General features: G+C 40.9%; 1 protein-coding gene across 2 annotated transcripts; it reads right to left on the bottom strand.

Annotated features, from left to right (window-relative positions):
• Positions 1–1,162: 1,162 nt before the first annotated feature.
• LOC115619097 (E3 ubiquitin-protein ligase SIAH1) lies at positions 1,163–21,744 on the bottom strand. Of its 2 annotated transcripts, none has more exons than XM_030511128.1 (2): positions 21,659–21,744; positions 1,163–2,228 (listed from the first exon to the last, which is right to left on the bottom strand). In XM_030511128.1, the coding sequence occupies exon 2, from the start codon at positions 2,224–2,226 to the stop codon at positions 1,378–1,380; it is 849 nt and encodes a 282-aa protein (XP_030366988.1). In that variant the 5' UTR covers positions 2,227–2,228; positions 21,659–21,744; the 3' UTR covers positions 1,163–1,377. The 2 variants fall into 2 exon arrangements, with proteins under 2 accessions (XP_030366988.1, XP_030366989.1); XM_030511129.1 differs by lacking the exon at positions 21,659–21,744 and adding an exon at positions 4,373–4,873.
• Positions 21,745–22,179: the final 435 nt, after the last annotated feature.

Here is a 22,179-nt window from a genome sequence, read left to right as displayed (position 1 = left end):
CTCTTTCAAACAGCTTTTCACCTTAGTCTCTGTGTCTATGGTTTGGAACACAAATACCGTATACATTCATGGTTCAATCTTTCACATACAGACGGTCTGTGTAAAGCCCAATATCCTTCAAAAGCCTTTCTGGCTGGGGAGTCACACCTGTAAGAGACTGTTTGCATTGTAACATCCATCATGTCACTAATATACAGAAATCAGTTCAAGACAGTTCCTTCAGTAACAACCAAAAGCCGTGAAGACAAGAGCGTCAATGTGTCAAACTTTGAGCTAACGCAAAAAGCAAAAGTTGGGTTGGGATTTTGGTTTTAATTTGCCAGGTATTCTTTTAATGACAAATATAAAAAGACTGAAAACATCTCAATCTGACTGCCTTTTTTTTTTTTTTTTTTTTTTAACAAATGGTCTGGGTTTAATATTACAAATACTGCATAAAACAATACCTTCTTTGTACTGAAAACAAATACAAGGATGCAATCAAGTTTCTAAGCATCTCTAAATTTGAAGCGTGAATTAGTTTGTTTAAATTCATAAAATTCTTAGTAATTGTTCCTTTTTGGTAGAAGATAACTCAAAGTACAACATCATCTTGACATGTTTTTAGAGGAGCTTTCTTTCCTGATATGTCTTTCAATAGAAGTACTTCTTTCAAATTCGGTACACTCACAAAATAGCTCAATTAAGAACAGCATCACCAATGAATTGACTACTGGAAAGAGACAAAATTTACCAAACATACAGAAATAGAAGTTTTACCATAGCAATTATGCATATCAAAAGATGACACCGGTAATTAATTTTAAAAAGATACAAAAAAAAAAAGGGGAGAAAAACCTGAATTACAGAAAAGAAAGTAATATTTATTTAATGAAAAACTAGAAGTTAATAAAAATTAGCAAATACACAGAAAATATACACAAACAGCAGCAATACTATGTAGTGACTTACAAAGGGGGGGGGGGCAGTAGCCAGAGACCAGATCACTCAACATGGCTTGTCAGTCAAAGAGGGGAGGGAAAAAACCCACAAACAAAAACACGAAACAGTACCCTTTTCAACAGTACAATCAATCTACAAACAAGTTTTTAGAATTATTTTACAACATTTCCTGTAGAATCAATTCTTAATACAAAAGATGCCCATTTTGGGTGTATATATATTTTCAGTGGTTTACTGTTGACTTATTTTAAATATGTTAGTGTTACTACATGCAACTGCTTCCTCTAATTTAACAGCCTTTCCTTTTATTTACCTTCACATGTCTACCCTCCATCCACCAACTAATTTGTCTGACAGTCAAAGATGGTTACCCTAGTTTCGGCTAAATTAAATGCAACGGTTTAAACACTGGCCTCAAAAGGTTGGATTGCCATTTCAACACATGGATATAGTTACATTGATGCCTAAATTGCCATTTTCTGCAAAGAGCTGTGCAATGCTGGTGTCAAAGACTAGACAGTCACTATTCATAATGGCTGTTGCAATTCCCTCATGGATAGATCGAGGAGTTGCTTCCCAAGTCAATCGCCGTCTATGACCATTTAACTCCAGTCGATAAGCAAAGTTTTCTGCTTGCTTGCGGGTTCCTATCAGCTGTACAATTGCAAAGAACTGCTGATGACCATCATACTTCTCCTGTTTCTCCAATACTAACATGAAATGAAAGCCAAAACAAGACTGCATCATAACCCAGTCTACAGCACCAGGAAGATTAATGTCTGTAGCAAGAAACACTATATCTTCTCCCTGAAGTGTTGTAATGGACTTATGTTGATGCATCAGGTGTGGCATTACAGCATCCAGAGAACCTTGCCATTTACATGAAGCACCGGGACATGGACAGGAATAAGGCCTAAACTCACACAGCTCCTCATGGTCTGCTTTTTCTGTGTGTGGCAAAGTTATCTCGCATCCGGAAGAGGCATATTTACATGGGAATAGTACAGAATTAGCAACTTTCTCCATAGCCAGGTTACGAATGGAGCCCAGCGGGCCTCGGCAGGTTGGACAGCACGTAAGTTTGGGGCGACAGTTGCTACAAACAAGATGGCCACTCTGACACTGAAGAATTGGTGGCAGCACATAGTCAAAACACACAGGACACTCAAAGAGACTAGCCAAGTCATTATTGGAAGCTGTAGTGCCTGTCAGTGCAGGCACCCTCTGTGATGGTGTACACTTTGAAGTACCTGTGGGTAGAGCTGTAGCAGTCTGACGGCTCATTTCTGCAACAGAACAGAGAAAAAAGAATGAGTACTCAGACACATTTTATTTCCCTTTGCATACAGATTTGCTTGACTTACAAAGAAGCCTCAAAAGAAACCAGATACAAATGACAGCAAAAAAACCCCATGTAATGCAAACTGTGGATATGTTACATGGAGAATATCTGTTGTGCTACATACAACAGACACTTTTACAAGATGCAGATTTAACAAGTGAAGTTGTTCTGTAATTATTGTGAAGTGGAATTTACCTACTGGAAACTGCGAGGGTGATGAATAAAGATACACTAAATCCTCAAAGTTTGTTGTTGGTGGTTGTTTGGGGTTTTTTTTGTTTTGTTTTGTTTTTTTAATACTGCATTTACAAAATACTCCACCCAGATCACTGGGTGTAACAACTGTGAGCACAATGGAACAATTCTAAGGCTGAATTTTAAGTTGCTATGTATTTAGTGAGATGAGAAACCAACCATTTTTAAAGGGGGGAAAAAAAAAATTAAAAAAAAAAATCCTCCGGATATGACCTTCTCAGTGACCATGTTTACTGTATAATTTTAAAAAATTGAAAACCAGTAGCAAGGAAAACCACAGCTCAGAGATCACTGCACTGCTTTGTTCCCCAGGACAGGACAGTGACTCTTCATTACTCTGTTACTAAGGCTTGTAAAGTGCTTCCATTGCTTCAGCTTCCTGAACTAAACCATTTGTGAAGATACCAGAAAAGAAAACCCAAACATTTTATCGAATTTCCCAAATAAGAAATTAAAAAGATTGAATTTGAGAATTAACTTTAACATCTGGGAGCTCAAACATTTCCAGTAACTTGAAGAGGCACCCTTGTTGATGAAGTTTTACAGTCAGTGGAGTTAACACTGAAGTTTTGTCCTTTCAAACTGTCCTGGGTTCAGCTGTAACAGTTATTTTTCTCCTTCTTAGTAGCTGGTGCAGTGCTGTGTTTTCGACTTCAGCCAGAGAAAGGTGCTGATAACACACCAATGTTTTTAGTTTTTGCTAAGTAATGTTTACTCTGATCAAGGACGTTTTCAGTCTCATGCTCTGCCAGTGTGGAGGGGCACGGGAAGCCGGGAGGAAGCAGAGACAGGACACCTGACCCAAACTAGCCGAAGGGGTATTCCATACCACAGCACGTCGTGCCCAGTATATAAACTGGGAGGAGTCACAGAGAAGTCCCAGATTGCTGCTCAGGTCAGGCTGGGTATTAGCGGGTGGTGAGCAATTGTATTCTCTCCCCTTGTTATTTCCCTTATCATTATTATTATTATTAGTGGTAGTAGTAGTAGTTTTGTATTATACTTTAGTTATTGGACTGTTCTTATATCTAAACCTGTGGGGCTTACATTCTTTTGATTCTCCTCCCCATCCTTCTGGGAGCTGGGGGGGAGTGAGCGAGCAACTGCATGGTTCCGAGTTACCGGCTGGGCTGAAACCACGACACAAACATCCCCAGACAAAAGTTGAGACCTGCCTGACCAAGCACCTTGCTCAAGCATTCAACAGACCCAGTAAAAGTACCGCATTTCTTAACGTGTTATAGGTGCACCTCCTAACTCTCCTCCTTCCTATGCAAAAGAAATTACTAGTACTACCAGAAAAAATAAACACTCCAGTTTGAAAATATAAGCCTTACCTTCCTAAGTGAAGTTAAATGTTATCCAAAATTGGTTTCCGTTGCACAGTAAAATTCTCAACCACCTTAAGTGCTTCCCTGCAAGTACACCAGCTCTGTATCTGTCACATATATATAAAGCTCTCAAAATAAACCTCATCCTTAATCTCCTTGCTATTTGACATGGGAATATTTAGGCAATAGGCAAGCTTCCCATATTTAGCATCATTTCACCCACAAATTTACTTATACTTGGACTAGATACCTCAAAGCAGCATACTGTGCATGCTTTTGCAAGACGTGCTGTTCAGGGCATGCAGCAAAGGAACTAAGAGATTCTAACATGTAAAATAAAGTTATCCCTTAACATTAAAAATGTAAGACTGGCAATTTCAAATTCTTCTACAGAAGCACCTCTCTCCCCAGTCTAGAGCTAGAAAAACACCAAGTATCTAAGGTTCAGTATTCAGTCACTGATTTTATGAGTCTCACATGCCCAATAACAGCATTATCTCACCCCTCCGAAGTCTCTTCCTTCATCTCAGGCTTCTTGGACTAGAGATATCCAGTTCCCGTCTTTGGGGAAAAAAGACAACATACAGTGGTTTCAATGCTGGACCTTAACTGATACTGTAGAGATACGAGAGGAATGTTTGTATCTTCTGGCTTTATTTCCCTAATGTAAGGCATTCCAGCTTAGATGAAAAGTTTAAAAGTTTATTTGATCTGTGACAAATCAAATAGAGGTTCTGGGGAAGTGACACCACATGAGCTTGTTACAAGGGGATTCAAATGGTAAGGTCTCTGTGAGAACTGAGCACTGCTGTAATTTTTCCCCACTACCCATAGGTGGGAGACTCATGATGACACGCTGCAATTCTATGGTCTAGAACAAATTATACACAGAGAGTAATCGAACACAGGAGAACAAATTCTGATCATGGTGTTCACCTGGAAAAAGCTTAGAACCATAGAATGATTTGGGTTGGAAGGGACCTTAAAGCTCATCCAGTTCCAACCCCCTGCCATGGGCAGGGACACCTTCCACCAAACCAGGTTGCTCAACACCCCACCATGTGCATATTTGTATGTCAAATTCTAAATGTGCTTCCCTTTGAATACTGTAAACACACACACTTCAGAAATGTTTGTGTGTGTTTCGTCTTCCTTGAACCTATAGGTCTTGATGAAGGGGATCCCCAGTAACCCATAGATAACATCGGTTAAACCCACTGCGTTAGACCAGTTCCCTGGGCAGTCTGATGGGCTGCTTTCTTTAATTACACCTCTCAGGGCCCAATCAAAAGTTAAATTAAGCAACCTACAAACTTTGCAAGAGACCTTATGCACAGAGGTACTTCCCACTTAAACCTTCTAAAAGCCTCAAAGTACTAGAGAAAAGAACCAAGTACTAGAGAGAACCATACAGCCCTGTTTTATCACTGTTTCTGCATGTGACCAGCCTTCACATACACCTTCCACAACCAAGAACCATGCAAACAAGCAGGGAATGAAAGTGAGCAGGAATCTGTAAGCCAGGCCATTGAGATCAGCACGCAAGGAAGAAACTGGATAAAGCTATAAACTGTAATTCACCAAGACTAAACCTGCCCAAAGCTCACATTTTCATCACTCTTGTTAACATGAAGATGAACAATACATCATGATGGAAAAGTCAGAAGTTAATTTCTTATAGCTACCTTGAAAACTATAAGTTAATCACAAGCACAAGTGTTAACAGTGCAATATATTTAACCCACCAAACTATCAACAACATACAATTACAAACCAAGTAAAAACAACTACAGAACTGGAAATAAAATTTAAATACATTTTTAGTGTCAAAAGCTTTACTACAGGTAAAAACCCCTAATATGCAATATCTGTTACTATCTTTGTTCGCACACACTGGGACTAAGTCTCTAAGCAACAGTGACAAACTAAGGCTCGCTAGGTGTCATTGTCAAAGTATTAGTTCCTACAACACAAATTATTCAAGAGATTGTACAAATAAAACACAAAACAAAAAAAAAAATTAACCAAGAGGAAAAGGGAAAAAGGCATTTTAAGATTTCCTAGCTCTAGATCAAGAAAAACTGTCCTTGACGACACCAGAACGCACCAAGCTGTTGATGAAACTGTTCTCAGCACCGTTCTGGGGAGGGGCGAGATGCACACGCTACCGAGGCCTCCTGAGGGACACGATTTCACAGCTCCTACAAAACAGCTTGTAGTCCTGCGCACAACGCGAGTCACAAGTCGCTACCTTTCCCCTTGCTGGCGTTACTTCCCAGCAAGCACCACACAGCACTCCCTTTCACGAATGCGGCGAGCTGGAGGCATATCTCCCCGTCATGGGGAGCGGAGGACCTCATCGCGTTTCCGCGCGGACAGGCGGGCTCGGGGCTGCCCGGGATGCACAAACCGGGCACTGCCCGCGGCGAACGCGCCCGCGATCCCCAGCGGGACCCAGCGCGGCTCCAAGCGTTGTTGTCACCGCTTCGGGCACGACCCCACCATTTACGGCCGCGCACGCTCCGCATCCACCAGCTGCATCCCAGCTCCAGCCCGGCGCCCCAAAACGGTTCCCCCCAACCTCCCCGCCGCGGGCGGGCCTACCGGGCCGGGCTGGCTCCTCCCGCCGGCGTTGCCCCGCACCCGGCTGCCGGCCAGCGGCTGAAGCAGCACGGCCCGGCCCGGCCCGGCCCTTGGCTACCCCAAGCGGCCCCGCCCCACCGCTGCCCGGCCGCAAAGGGGAGGGCGCGATGGTCCCGCTCGGGCGCGGTGCGGGCGGCTCATGGCGGCGGTTCGCACCCAGCGGAGCGGAGGGCCCGGACTCGCAGAACGGGGCCTCGCAGAACGGGACCGCGGAGCTGACCCCTAACGGCGGGCAGCGCCTCGCCCTAGCGCGGACACCTCGAAGGGCCCGAGCCGGCCCTGCAGCACATCACGGCACACCGCCTCCTCAGCTCGCGCCCGTACACAGAGCTCCCTTCCCGTGTCCCCTCTACATCGGTACGTGCTTCTCACCAGTTGTCTTCAAATAGGCGGATCTGATCATCTTTCCCCAATAATTGTTTCTAAAAGCTATAGATTCCATTCGAAATATTACTTTATCTTCCCATTCCTGCTATTTCAAGGATACTGCTCAATTTAGCATTTTCCACTGTGGATCTATAAAGTACATGAATTTTCACCATTTCTATAACGATTATTCAATTAAGCAAAAGCATACTAAATTCAAGGAAAAGATTTGGAACAATGTGACATAATTGAATATCCAGGTGGACTATTAAAAAAAAAATAAATGAGAGCAGTTTAAGGATAAAGGAATTGGAAACCAAGTCAACACGCTTGCATGATGCACATGCTGGGCTCAGCAAAGCTTAGGCATTATGGAATACAGATGTAAGGATGACAAGATCATGAAGGTACAAGTTCCAGTGGAGTAAACAGAAGAACATAATGCAATAAATTGTTTTGGTCACATAAAAAGGCTACAGTATCAGAGTAAAGAAAATTATCTTTGAAAATGCTTCCCTACTACTTGAAATTCAAGTCCTGTTCAAGGAAGACTGTGGAAGCTTGTTTCAGCACCATAACATGTGCAAATAACACCCCATCACTAGTAACAAAAACTACTAGCTTGATACAAGGCATGCTTCAGCCTCACCTCCAAATGCCCAGTATACAACATCCCCGCCAGCTATGAGTCAAGAAAGTTTCCAAGCAAAACAAAAAAGCTGAAGAAAACCAGCACAGAAATGGCTTTTGAGAAACCAAGAGCATCTTCTTAAGTGTCTGAAACATGCCCTGGGCTTTCCCTCCTGCAGCAAAGCAGCTGTCCCCAAAACAAAACCACAAGCCCCTCCACAGGTTAGCGAACTCCGTATGCTCTGCTATGCCAGGATGTAATGTACAATGCCTGAAGAGAGAAAGCCTTTGAAACCCCAGATGGATAAAAAAGTTACAGTGAGAAGGGGAAGACGCAATCAATCCACTGTTTAAAAATATTAGTTTTGGGGAAAAAAACCAAACCCACCCCCCCACCCCCCCCCCCAAAAAAAAAAACCCAAAACAAAACACAAAACTCCTGTAGTCATCTAAATGGCTGGAAGGGGAAAAAAAACTCTCACTCATGCTGAAGAGTGGTGCAAGGACAGGATTTGCCTTATCACAGATGTCTATGTGATGCAATAAAATCTTTTTCAATCACATTTCAGAACTAATTGAATTCAGAGACTTCCGTTCAAAATGCATTCTTAATGCATTACAGCCATCAACAAAGTAATACAAAATCTTTCAATTTTTCAACTCTACATTCATATTTGAAAATGAGACTTTTTTAAAACCAACCCCCTGTTACAGAGCACTGCAAATGAGAACATTTCATGACAGTGTTTGAAGTTGTAAAAAACCACTGACAGGTTACTTTTTCCAAGATGTGATATAAGCCAAGGAATGCCAAAACCTAAAAGCTAACCAACCTGTTGAAAATACTCATTAAACAGGTGTAAATAAGATCTTAAAAGAAGATACAGAAAGATTAGCCAGTATCACGAGACACTTGTACAATTCAATATTGGTAACTTCTGTAAAATATTATAAACAATAAATTGAAAATACTAAAGAGTCACCAATATTTCTTTGGCAGCAGCAGCAGGTTTCATGAATGCAACATAAAAGAAGTGTGTGTATATTTAGAAACAAGAATGTGTGCACATGCACAAGTATACACTAAGTACATAATATCATGCCCAAGAAGCTGCAAGTGCTACTGATACAGAAGTCCCAAGTGAATATTATCTTGAGAATGAAAGTAATTAAAAAGCACACTTGGTTCTGATTAGAAAGGGGCACCAGTGTATTCTAAGTAGGGAACTTTCCTGCAATTTTTAAAGTAGCATTAATTTTATATAAAAAATTCTTAGGATATCATAATTTTTGTACCATAGCTGCTCAGTTATGAAAAGTCTTAAAAAGCTGAGGTAACATCTATAGCTCTATGGAAAAGCCAGCTTTTCAACTATGGGTACTTACTATTTCTGAAAGTCATCCTCCAAGGAATCTACCTTTCCTTGTGCCCTCTTGCACTCATAATCATCAATGTACAGCAAAACAGAAGGGAAAAAGGTTTTAGCAGGCTCTAGTGAAAATATTATGTATTGCCCTCACCACCACCAAACCCACACCTCAGCAATCAAACACATGGAACATTAAGTGCATTATGCACAATTGTCCCAGAGAATAGCTTGTGAATATTTTTTAATTAATATTTTTAATTTCTATTTAAATTTTAAGACATTTGAGGGCCCAAGGTTTTCTATTTTGAAATCTATCAATTTCTCTCTCAGAGCTCTTGGATGATGTCAGAGCACAAAGGCCTGGCATGGTTAATATCAAATGCATGCCTGCTCCCACAAATGTGACAACACTGGACACAGAAAAGTACATCCCGGCTTATCCAATGCCTCTGTACCTACTGGCCTACTTCAAAACTTTCAGAAGACAGTTCGTGACATAAATTATTAATCAACCACATAACACAATTTAGTCTCTATACACTCTGGTTTTGATTCATGAATTATGAATTTTTCAACCCTTCCAGACACTGTTTTCTTTAGTAACCTTAACTATATGCTATTTGTTATTTCAGACACCTCAGGGCTTCTCATTTCCTGCATAATAACCAAAAGCCAGAGCAATCCAATGTAACAGAATATTATAAAACAAGACACACACACAAAAAAATTACAAAATTGAGGCAAGTTGCATGATGATTTCCTTTTCCAAAATGTCACCTGTCCAGTTCATCTCCTTTTCATACAAAATTACAATTTCCACCACCTTGTAGTGACCCAGCCTGCCTGAAAGCGCAGGTAGTTTTTTTTCTTGCACCTCAAGACACTCCCTACCAACCTGTCTTCCCAACCATCAGGAAAAGAAATCCCAATGAATTTATATAATCATGGAATCAGTCATCCTCTTCGTGGCTACCTCTGCAGAGAGCCACCAGACCCTAAGGCTCAGTGTTTCTGATGCTATCAAATATGTTCTCACGTACACAATATGATAACCAATTGAGTCACTGCTTGTGGGCAATCCAGGTCTTCTCCAAATTCAACACATGCTGTATGGCAGATGCAGATCCAAACAGCACTATGTAAACACAAACAATACTATTGCACCCATCAAATTATAATGACCTGTTTCTAATCCAATACAAAAACTTGAGCCTTGGCTAGTGCTATTTGACTTCTGCTTCACCACTATCATTAACTATTTCTCCTGCCTATCGATGCCAGAATATTAAACATCAACCCGGGAGGTGTTTTTTCTAGCTACCAAAGGTTTTCCTTACAACTTTAAATTGTAAAACTAAGAAGGAAGAGTGTCCTATAGAAGATATACAACCACCACATAAAAATCATATTAGAAAGCAACTACTACCATGACTACAGTGTTCATTTTTAAATGCAACAAAGAACTTCATCAATGTAAAAAAGCGAATAACCCATACTCTAGCCAACCAGAATTTTCCATACTCTAGAGAATCAAGATCCAAGTTAGCATGGAATATCGAAGACTATACTGCTATGATACTCCAGTCCTGCAAAAAAAAAAAAAAAAAGACAAGCTGAGGAACAAAGTTCAGAGAAAGAACAACTAACTGATAAACCCCCAGATTTCATTCTAGAATGAACACTAGAAATGTCTGATCAATAGCAAAAATGTGAGTTTAGACCACTCACTCTGTACTATATTATCAGAGAACATCCCAGCTTTCATGTCTTGCAATTATATGTAGTATTAAGTAAGAAAACAGGTTTCTTTGTAAACTGAGAGCATCAACAAATAATAAAGCAAAATAGGATGTGTATCTCCCTCATCTTCTGAGCTTGGAAGGAGAGGAAGCAGGACAGAAAGCAAAATGTAGGGGAACTATAAAGGAAATTCCCCAAAATTCCAGCTATACTAAAAACAATTTATCAAATGCCACCACTAGGAAAAGAAAATGCAGCAATACATTAAACAAACTGGTATAAGCAACAATAGCAAAACCTGATATTTGGTAATCTATTAGATTAGACATTAGGAAGAAATTCTTGCCTGTGAGGGTGGTGAGACACTGGCACAGGTTGCCCAGAGAAGCTGTGGCTACCCCATCCCTGGCAGTGTTCAAGGTCAGGTTGGATGGGGCTTGGAGCAACCTGGTCTACTGGAAGGTGTCCTGGTCCATGGCAGGGGTTGGAATAAGATGAGCTTTAAGGTCCCTTCCAACCCAAACCATTCTGTGATTTGATAAGATAAGCCACAAACTAGCCAGTGAAGCAACCTTTTTCCATTATATAAAGAAAAACACAGAGAAAAAGAATCATTCTTTAAACACAAATCAAAACCAAACACTTGCATTAAAAAGATCACGGACCACTTCCAAATTGGACTTCACCATATTTTTCCCTTTTAAAAACAAGCAAATAATTTATCTTGCCAACACTGCTGAATCCCACCTACTACAGAGGCATGATGATGGCGCTACAGAAATACCGCTCAAAGCTGTATAGTGCACACTCTTGCAGTGTACTGAAGCGGGGCTCTGTGACAAAAGCCTTGTCTTCTCTCCATTCACTAGCTCTGTATCCTTAGTGCCAGGAGTCAGTCAGTGGCCAGAGCCTTCCTTGACATAGGACACCTGAACCTCTAGCATGCCCGCACATGGAACCTATAGCATGATAAACTATGGTATGAACTCAAACCAGCAGCTGTGCCACACTAGCCTTCTCAGATACCAAACTGAATGTGCCTTTTGGCAGTCTGACATAGTTTGAGCACAGAAAAGCTAACTGAGATAAAGCAGAAGTTAAGGTTTCAAAATAAAGATGGCAGAAACCACTGAATCTAACAAAATAAGAAAAATTTCATATGAAAAGACAATTCTATGCAAACAATAAATACCAGAGAAAATGGGATTTTATATTTTAGTAATATCTAATTTCCTTTCACTGTGCACAGAGCACACCGAACTGAGCTGCATCAGGATCATCTTCCAACAATAGTTCAGCCCAGTAATTTCTATAAACACAGGTAGTCAGTTACCTCTTAAAAACATAGACATAGCATGTTGCAATAAAAAGGCAGGCAGGCATACAGGAGGATCAGCTACAAAGTGAATTAGTAACAGCACCAGAAAAACAAAACAAAACAAAACCAAGTTATTTTTCATGCTGTAACATATACTACCATCCAGAAGTATCTAAAGCAGGAAGCACTTGATTCTGTTCTATAAGATATCATAAATGGGCTCTGTATACAATAGTTCAAGGAAAAAAAAGGGGGGGGGGGGGGACGACTCAACCAAAACTCTGTAACAGCAAATCCTACAGAGTGTGACAATTTGGGGGCTGTGGTTCTTTCCTCAGTCTGATTTTGCAAAAACTATATTCTCCGCTGCATACTGTAACTACATGCAATATTGCATCACCATTCCTGTGTCTGTGGCAGACAAGGGTGTGGCATGGAAGCACCTACCTTAATTCAGTAAGGCTGAACTAAAAGGAGAACCTGTACTTTGATGTGTCTCCACATACAAAAATCTTTCTGCGATAATTATTCCAATTCAAATTCAAGAGCTATTTTATGCTCAATATTTTTCCTGCATAACTAAATAGTTAGGGAGCAGACCATCAAAATAACCAGACCTGATCAAGGAGGACCTGGTCTATAAAAGGGAATGATCATGACACAGAAAGCCGCTCTGTAGGAGGATTCAGGACAGGTTTATTTATGTTGACTATTTTTATAAAAATCTCCCCATCTTGTGCATTGCTTAGGTCCATACGTATTTCCATCTTAAATAATTTATTCTTGCTATCCTTAATTTGTTTTGTATTCCTGTAAGCAGTCCTGGGGACAGTGGAGCCCTGTGAAGAATGGCAATCTGACCTGTGGAGGGCAAACATGTAGGGGAGGGCATGGAGAACAGAGATACTGATTCCAGAGTACAGATCTGGATGCCCCAAGGTATGTCAAACATGAAATCTACACACACACACCTCCAGCAGCACAGAGTAGTGACACTGGAAGCCTAACTTTTAACTCATCAGAAATTACTATTTTCTCAGACCTTCTAGTACTAACCTACACAGAATCTCTAGTCATTTTGAAGGATGGGGTTGGGTTTTTTTTAATCTAGATATTTAATCTTCAGAGGCAAAAACATTTAGAGAATGTCAGATAAAGATAGTATGTTCATCACACACCCAACACAAAGAGTGAAACACACAAGATTTTGGATGTAAAGGATCAAGTGCATATTTTTAAAATGGACATTTCTACATTTTGGAAGTAAGATTTTCCTACCATGGATACCTAATTCAAAAGGAAAAGCTATGGAAATCTAAGATGGGATGCAGGTTTTTGTATTTTGTTGATATACTCTGGGTAGAAAATAACACTGAAATTACTTACAGTGTAACAAATATAAGACCTTAGTAAAATAAACGCAAAAGCAGAGTAGCTCTTTCACATTTCTGATGGTTCCGAACTTTTCAGTACTTCATTTATTTAAACTCCCATCTGCTGCATGTCTTGTGTTTCTAGCATCCATTCTTTGAAGTACATGTGTTTCCGTTAAACCCAATCCAATTTACTGAAGTGACTTGTCTTCCCCACTCCTCAGTCCTGAATCAACTGTTTCTGTAGTACTGTTGCACAAGGATTCAATTACCACCATCAAAAATCCTTTTAAAAATTATTACTACAATGTTACTCAAATTCCTAAACTTGGCTACTGACAACGCTACCATGGTCGCACTCCTGCACAGAGCAACAGCTCTACTGCTTTTCATAAAAACATTTTAGACGGTTTTAGAATGCGGCTTTATCTCAGAAGTAAGAGCACTCTTCCAGCAAGCATTATCAACCTAAGGCACGGCAAACAGAAATGGGTTGAACTGCTGACTCTGCAGATGACCACATGACATGAAAAGATTGAGCATTCCTTGAAACCTTAAAAAGATATATATTAAAAAAAGAAGGATTAGTGGTACTAGAGCAGTAGTGTGTAGCATGGGCAACCTGGGTTTAGCTCCTGCTCTGTCACAAGTTTCTGAGTCACCACAGGCAAGTACTTCCCTGCCTTTTACAGGTTTTAAAATATCCTAAGTAGCTGCAAGTCTCAGACATTAATGCAAAAGAGAATGAATTAACTCGATAAGGATACTAAATTAATTCTATAGACCCTGTTTAAATTTACTTAAGGTTAGTAATAAGTAAATATCATTATACACTAAAGGACACCATGTTAAATTATTTAACATCTCAGTTTTTACAGTCAGCAATCAACAAACTTCAATCACTGTTTACTTTCAAACTCCTCACATATGGATAACTGCCGTCTATTTATTCCAGTATTTTGTACATCAAAGAGACAAATTAGGGAGACATGACAACTCCCTTCTCACTAATTCTATTGCATCCAATCTGAAGGCCTCCTTCTGTGACATCAACTCCATTTTGACATTTTCGGAAAGCAAATAAAGTAACCTTTCTTTAGAGGGATCCTTGTATTACAAAAAAAAAAAAAAAAAAAAAAAAAAAAAAGTGCCTCAACTTTCTTTGTGAAGATCCAACTACCCAACTTTTGAAACAAGTGATTCAAATTCAACAGAAAAGCAGCTCTCAGGCAAGAGAATTCTATGTTGTCTAATGGCCATTGAATTCTGACTAGGTATCTCTCAAATGCTAGGATGCACTCACTATTTCACTTAATTGTATTGCCTGGGAAATGGTTCATGGCATACAAAATTAAAATTCAACCATAACCACTCTGAAGTCAGGCCTGAGCATGCATCAGAAAATAAAACACAAGACATTATAAATGGTTTGGAAGTGACAGGAATAGATGTATCTTTCTTTCTGCTGCTTCATGCTCTCTTTATCAGCACTTTCTAAATTCAACACCTACAACTACATCCTTCTCCGCAAAATATTGTCCTCTCTTCTGTTATGTAATTAAATCAAAACTTGAGCCTACGTTGCATTGCTGAATTTCAAACAGCAACTACTAACAATGACTCGCTATCCAGAGCGTAACTGTAAACTTCAGTACTTTTTAGCCACCTTCTTTTACAGCAGTGTTACAAAAATATATTGGGTTGGAAGATCAAGCATTCAAAAATTAGGAAATAAAAATTTCAAGTTCACAGGCAACCCTAAGACTACTTCCTCATATGCCTATTAAGGAACAGCTTTAATTAAATAATCTTTTTTCCCAAAACTCAACTCCTTTAGTAGATGAGCGCCTGTACATCCATGGAAGAATTGTGATCGTACAAGGAACAACAACTTTTCCTTAAACAGAACACTGGATTTTAAAATAAAGCTGTTATGTGCAGCAGCTGGTTTTAATATGCATAAAAGTGCTCTTAAAATTACTGCTTTACAGGTGCTCTTTTAGAAGAATGTCCTTCTCAACTTCTATTATGGAATGTGTACTTTTTATTGGTAAAATTTCCTTTCTAATGATTATACTTGACCTAGCACAAAGCCGGACTAAAATTTTATAGTACACCATCAACATCTGCCAGCGAAATTAATCCCCAGTCACACCTGTGTAACCAGCCTTCAAATTACATCCTTAACGTACTTGCATAATCACACAGATATGGACCATGTAGAGATGAACCCTACACAAATTAACTCTCAACTGCATCGACGCCTTCATGCACAAAAAAGGGGAAAAAATCCTGTGAATCAAAGTAATTTTGTGACGCTAATGATTTTTTTATATATATTATACACATATGTGCATATATATTTCAAAATTAACAGTGTGTTATCAGCGTTGTTCTTGGACTAAAGCGGAAACACAGCACTGCACCAGCTACTAGGAAAGAGAAAAATAACTGTTACAGCTGAACCCAGGACACAAAGCATGTTTCAAACATGATTTCCAAACCAACATTAGGTAATTTAAGAAGATTAAAATATCTGATCATAAGACTGTAACAAATTCTGAGTCCTACACCTGGTCAAAAAAATGCCAGGTGGTAGTGAGGTTTCAAAACAAAAAATGAGAGTCCATTTTCACAGATCTGAGAACAGAATTAAGATCTTGGTTCTAAGGTGATACACAAAGTTGTAGTCATTATCTTTCAAAGAGAAAGTAGCAACATTACATGTTTAAAGTTTCTTAAACTTCTTAATAGCACATTTAACTGCTCAGTTATAGTATTTCTTCAGAGCTTTCAAATACTACTACAAACAACTGAAGAAAGTGGCTCATCTATAGCACAAAGAACGATCCACCAGATAGACTCCAGGCACACACACACAGTATGTCAGAGTGCAATCCCACCATTTCTACAACAAACAAAAGCAAGCTGTCACCAAAATGAATGGTTGCGCTGCCTTTTACCTATTAGTTTTCTTTCTCTTTAAAGTAACGTATTCAGCAAGATCAGTCTTGCACAACTATGCAAGTGCTTACATTGGCACACCAGGAAGATGCCGAAAACAAGTTGGCAATGGAGAGCCAGACCAGTCTTTCTTAGCTGTAAGCCTACACTTAGACTGAAGTGCACCCACAATGACAGAGGATGACATCTCTTGCAGCAGCACTGGCTCATATGTTAACATGCAGCAAGCTGCTCTAGGAAGTGAACCAGACAGTAGTTACCCATTCCTCACAGGTGATTAGTTTTCAACTAAACTTGGGACTAATACTGGCCTGTTTCACATTCACATTGGTGACAGCAACACTGCAAATTATCACTGGCAGTCTGAACTGAAACTGTCTTTAGCTACTGCTGAACTACACCCCGAATGTGCTACAGCTTGTGCAGTGCTACATCTTCTATTATTTCTTCTTTCCTAACACCAATGAGTTAACAGCAGCTAACCATCTACTTTAGAAATAATGCTGACTTTTAGAAAAATCATAGGACATAGGAAAAACTAACTTCTAAAACCCACTTCAAACTAGTACCTGCATCATATTTTGGCATAAAGCAACGTGTACCTGTAGGCTTAAATTTTAAACTAACAATAGTGTGTGTGCCTTTAACATAGTAGAATAGGCCAAACTGTTCTAACTTACTAACACGTAGAGAGAAAGGAATGTTTGGCTGATGGGGGAAGGAACATCACGGGACTGATAACAACTAAGGAGACAATAAATAAGACCAAGGATAATAAATAAGCCTTCAAGATAACAGAGTGGCACCCAGTGTGGAGCGAGACTGGAACGGAACAGAAGCAAGGACATACCAGCTGCTAACTCTGCACTAGGACCTTGTGAGCATGCGCAAGCACTGAGGTCATTGAGTAAACACAGTGAGGAAGACTATCAATGACCACCAGAGACCCCCACTCAGCAAGAAAGTGCATGCGTAATTAGGATGCAAACATTATAATTAGTCCCTGGAAAAAGCTATGAATATGCATGAGTATGCTAAATCTATAGCTGCTGCCAGCAAGTAATGGGTGCGCCCAGTGCTGCAATAAGGAATGCCTGCTTTCTAAAACTCCAAATTGAGTCTTAGAGAGTTTCTCCGACCGACTTTTACGGTAACATACCAAGTGTACAAAACAGAACTTGGAAACCTTGTATTTCAGTTGTCATCCTCTTGCAAAATATAGAGGATATAGAATCTTCCCTCATGAAAGACCTGTAATACAGACTAAACAGAAAAAACAAAGACAAGCCTTTTAATACACCTATATTTCTAAGTTAGACACCAGCTCTAGCAATTTTTACATAAAGGAAATGATTTTCAAGCTTTCCCTCCACCAATTTAACACTAAATTGTTTCAAAATACTCCTACTCCAGTTAAAACCTTTTCAACCTTTTGACAATCTGTATGTTAGCAAAATTTAACACACAATTTTACTTCATATATAGTTTTCCTTTGCCATATTTCATCTGAACACGTACTTGAAAATAACTCTTTAAAAAAGTGTGGCATTCTAAATGCTCCTCCTTGACAGCATTCAAAAAAACCAAACACCGAAAGGTCACTGTGGTCTTTCATGAAAGACTAAATGAATTTTTTCTCCATTTAGTACTATATGCAAGAATTTAAAAATATTAACTTAAAGACTTCAAACCAAAGCTCAAAGAAGTGCTATTTCACTTTAAAGGAGCTGATGACTAATTCTTTAAGCAGCAGAAGTTATCGCTACATTCTCCTTGTTTTTCTTCATGTCTCAGCAAGGTCATCAATTGTTAAAAGAAAAGATACAAACCTGTTCCTAGATAAGGCAAACAAAAAAAGGAAATGGTCAACAACTGTCTATAGATTAATTTGCTGCTCTCTTTACGTCAATTTCCCTGTAGGAATATATCCACAATAATTTTTAAAAAGGCATTTCCAGATGCAAAAGAACAAATACAGTCTTTACAATTCAAATAATATTTTACTTCCCAACTGAAAACAAAGCCAACCTCAGCTTCCCTATTCAGCTTCTACAAAGAGAAACAAATCAAAATCAGAAGTGCACCATTTGGTTAACTGTAACTATCTAGCACTTTAGCTGATTAAAGTATTGTGGAATTAGTAACCAAATCTCTCATTATTCCTGTGATAACACAAAGAATCACCATTTTATAGATTAACTCAAACAGGCATATATTTAAGAGAGTTGTCCTGGGCATTACAGAAACATAGTATGTAGTCTGTATTAGAATTAGAAAACATATGTATATGAAGTATGGCATAAAATTTAGGAGTATTAATGGGGCATTAATCTAGGGTTTGTTTTCTTTCTTTACCTAGTATAGTTAACAGCTAAATACACTATAGCATGGCATAAAACAACCCCAAGTCAATGACTTCAGAAGATTTTTGTTACATGCAATTAAGTGCTAATAGGAGAAACTCAGGCAAACCTGCAGTAACATCTCACAGTAACAACACAGCATTTACGCATATCTCTCCATTTCTAGTCCATGATGTGATACTGTACACAGAAGACAAACCCAAATTGCATTTTTATCATGACGTTGTACATTTAAGACATGAACAGTAACTACACTTTGAAAAAGAGTAAATTGCTTACAACAAATTCTCTTATTAATGAAACATATATATTAAGATAACAGTATGTCTCTACCTGTCGTGTATTTCTGTTAGAATCAAAAGGGGTATCTCTTACTACTCTTTTTAATCACAGACTGGTTTGGGTTGGAAGGGACCTTAAAGATCACCTAGTTCCAAGCCCCCCTGCCACGGGCAGGGACACCTTCCACTAGACCAGGTTGTTCTGAGCACCGTCCAACTTGGCCTTGAACACTGCCAGGGATGGGGCAGCCACAACTTCTCAGGACAACCTGTGCCAGTGTCTCACCACCCTCACAGTGAAGAGAGAATCACGACTAGTTGTCACTTAATACTGATTTTCTTTCAAAAAACAAAGCAACAAAAAAAGAACAAATCCAGTAAAAATCATCTCCTGCATCTACGATGTTCATGATGTTAACTTCAGAGAAGAGATCCTAAGCTTTAGGTCCCAAGTGATGGCTGAGATGAACTAGAGCCTGCCAGTGTCCTTACTTCACTGCTGCTGCTCTCTGCAGCAGGTGGCATTAACAGCACTAACCAGGATTCAGGTAACTACAGTCAGCAGCTAGAAACAGAGTTTTCATTTTGGCTTTCTGCAGACTGAGTATACACATCACAACTGCAGAACTGAGTTCCTTGCATGTGTCCAGAATTTCAGACACCATTGATTTACCTTAACTCATCTAGTTCAGATTAGCTCCTGAAAATGAGACAACCATTAAAGCAAAACACACACCGATAGTCTATTTGGCGAAACTCAGTCCAACTTTTAAAGCTGATAGTTACAAGACCACAAACACTTAGAAGCAGGAGAAAAAAAAAAAAACACCAAAGTGATTCTAACTTAAAAGAACATCACATTTCTCATAGGAGTTACATGTATAGTCTTCCAGAATGTTCCATGTGAAGACCAGAGCTCATAAAACTATCCTACTTGATTTCTTGGAGTTTTCAGACCAGAGAGAGTTGCTTTTTATGTGAACATGCTCATACTCCTCCCTCTTCAACATCAGAGGCAGGTGCCTGACGTCTGAGCAGTACCTCTTTCACAATTCACACTAAGCAGACAGCAGCAACTATGCTCAAACCTAAGTATGGAAATTGCTTGTGTTATTTAAAATATTTACTTTCCTTAGTTCGCACCTACTTAGCTGGAGCCACTGAATTTCTGGGCTAACTCCTCTAGTACGGTCGAATTAGACTATAGCATTAAAAACTTACCAACAGAAACAATAGGTTAATGGACAAGATACTTTGTCATGACATGCACTTTCAGAACTAAAATGCTCATTATTCCATCGGTTTCAGAATTCTTGGGTCACAATGAATTCCTAAAAAAATACCACTAGTGGATGACTCTCATCCTTGTGCTTTCCTGTATAATTTTCCACTGCTGTGAAAAGTGCTAAATCTATAGAAGAACATTAGTTTCCATTTAAGTTCACACAATTATTTCTAGGACTCAATTTTTACATCAATATTATGGTGTAGAACAAATTATAAAAGCAGAACTAATCAATTTATTCTTTAGGTATGCTCCCCAAAGTTATTTTCTACAACAGATTACTAGTTTAGAGATCCATGTTTTATCCTAAAAGCCTCTGTAATAGTCCATCTGTATAACAATACCTCAAATCTTCTTGAAGACCAGCTTGAATAACTCAGGCTTGAGAAGAGTCACTCCCATTTTTCCTCTCCCTCTGGAATGCACTGTGCTAGCCTCAGAGTTAAATAGACAAGTGAAACTATGTCCCATGGATAGAATATCCCATGTCCTTCATGACCTAGTCCAATTAGCTATGAGCTTCCTAACATCCACTCATCTGCCACGTTAAACAAATTAAGTCACTTTATTTAGCATATGAGTAAACTATTTATTATAGAGGAAAGGTAATATTCACCCAGACTGGATGAAATAGAGGCTGAAGAGAGAATATTGTAGAAATAATGCATGTTTACAGTTACGAACGAAACGTGAGCTTATAATAAAAGCACCACGAGTTCACTACTAGAAAAGAAACTTAGTTCTTCTCCTGAAGAAATACTTAGGATGCTTTACCTTTCACTACAAACGCTATTGTTTACCGTCCTTTTAAATCCGTGGAGAAGGGAAGAAAACTCCAGCCTTTTAATTTCGCAGGGGAAGCCATGGGATCAGCAAGAATCTTCCCCCATTTTTGCTCTCACTGGATTAGAAAGGAGGGAAACAGCAGCCTTCACCGAGGAGCACTCAGCGGCCCATTTACTCCGGCAACCTATTTCCTGCGGCGGCAGAGCTCGCCGGGGCGCAGGCAGAGGGGCGCCGCCGGAGGCACACAGCGGCAGGGCCGCCCCCGCCTTCCTCCCTTGGCCACACTGGGCCCCGCTCCGCGAGCACAAAGCGCACCGCGCGGCGAGACCGAGGCCGAGCCCACAAAGGGGCAGCCCTGCGGCCCAGGCCCTCCGCAGCAGCAGGGCCGGGCCGGGCCGCCGCCTCAGCCTAGCACACAATAGCCCAGCAGAAGGGCTCGCAGCCGCCGCGGGGTCGCTTCCCTCCACCCCTCGGGACCCGCAGGCCCAGCTGGGGGAGAAGGTTCCGCCGCGCTTCGCTCCCCCGGGTCGCGCTGCCTCAGACCCATATCGCTGGCGGCGATGCGGGGCCCGGCGGCCAGCAGGAAACCGAACGCCCGGGCTGGGCTTAGGCCGCGGCAGGGCCTTGTCCCGACTCTCCTCTGCAGCCTCCCCTCCGCGGCGCGCTCACCTGTGGGCGCTGGGCTGGGCGGGACCCCGCTGAGGCGGCCTGGCTCCCCCGATCGTGCGGGCTGCAGGGCGACTGGCTGCTCCGCTCTCGCCGAAACGCTCGGTGCCCGGTCCAACCGCTCAAACTCACTGCGCGTTGCCTGCCGCTCGCTGCCGGCCGAGGACACACCGCCACGGGGGCGCGCCAGCTGCGGCGGAGCGAGCCTGCCTGCCGGGCGCGCTCCCGACGCGGGCGGGTGGCGGCGCGCACGCGCACCCGGCAGCGGCACGCGGGTCGGGCTGCCCCGCTCCCGGGGCGGCGCGGGCCGGCGAACAAAGGCTACTCGGCTCCGCTTGGCAGCGGTGCGGCTGGTGCCTGGCTGTTGGGAGCCTTCAGGTCCCGCTGTGCTTCTACTCGTTTGCCGGGCTCGGGGAGAGCTTGTCTCTTACTCGCGCCGCTGTCCAGCCCCGCCAGGGTCACCCAGCTCCCCCGCGGCCTCAACAGTGAGCCTGGAGCAGGGGAGAGGCTGCAGGCCCGGCCCT

The sequence above is a fragment of the Strigops habroptila genome, chromosome W (genome assembly GCF_004027225.2).
Source record: "Strigops habroptila isolate Jane chromosome W, bStrHab1.2.pri, whole genome shotgun sequence".
Lineage (NCBI taxonomy): Eukaryota > Metazoa > Chordata > Aves > Psittaciformes > Psittacidae > Strigops > Strigops habroptila.
Note: the sequence above shows the minus strand (reverse complement) of the source record. Positions and strands in the feature narration are given on the sequence as shown.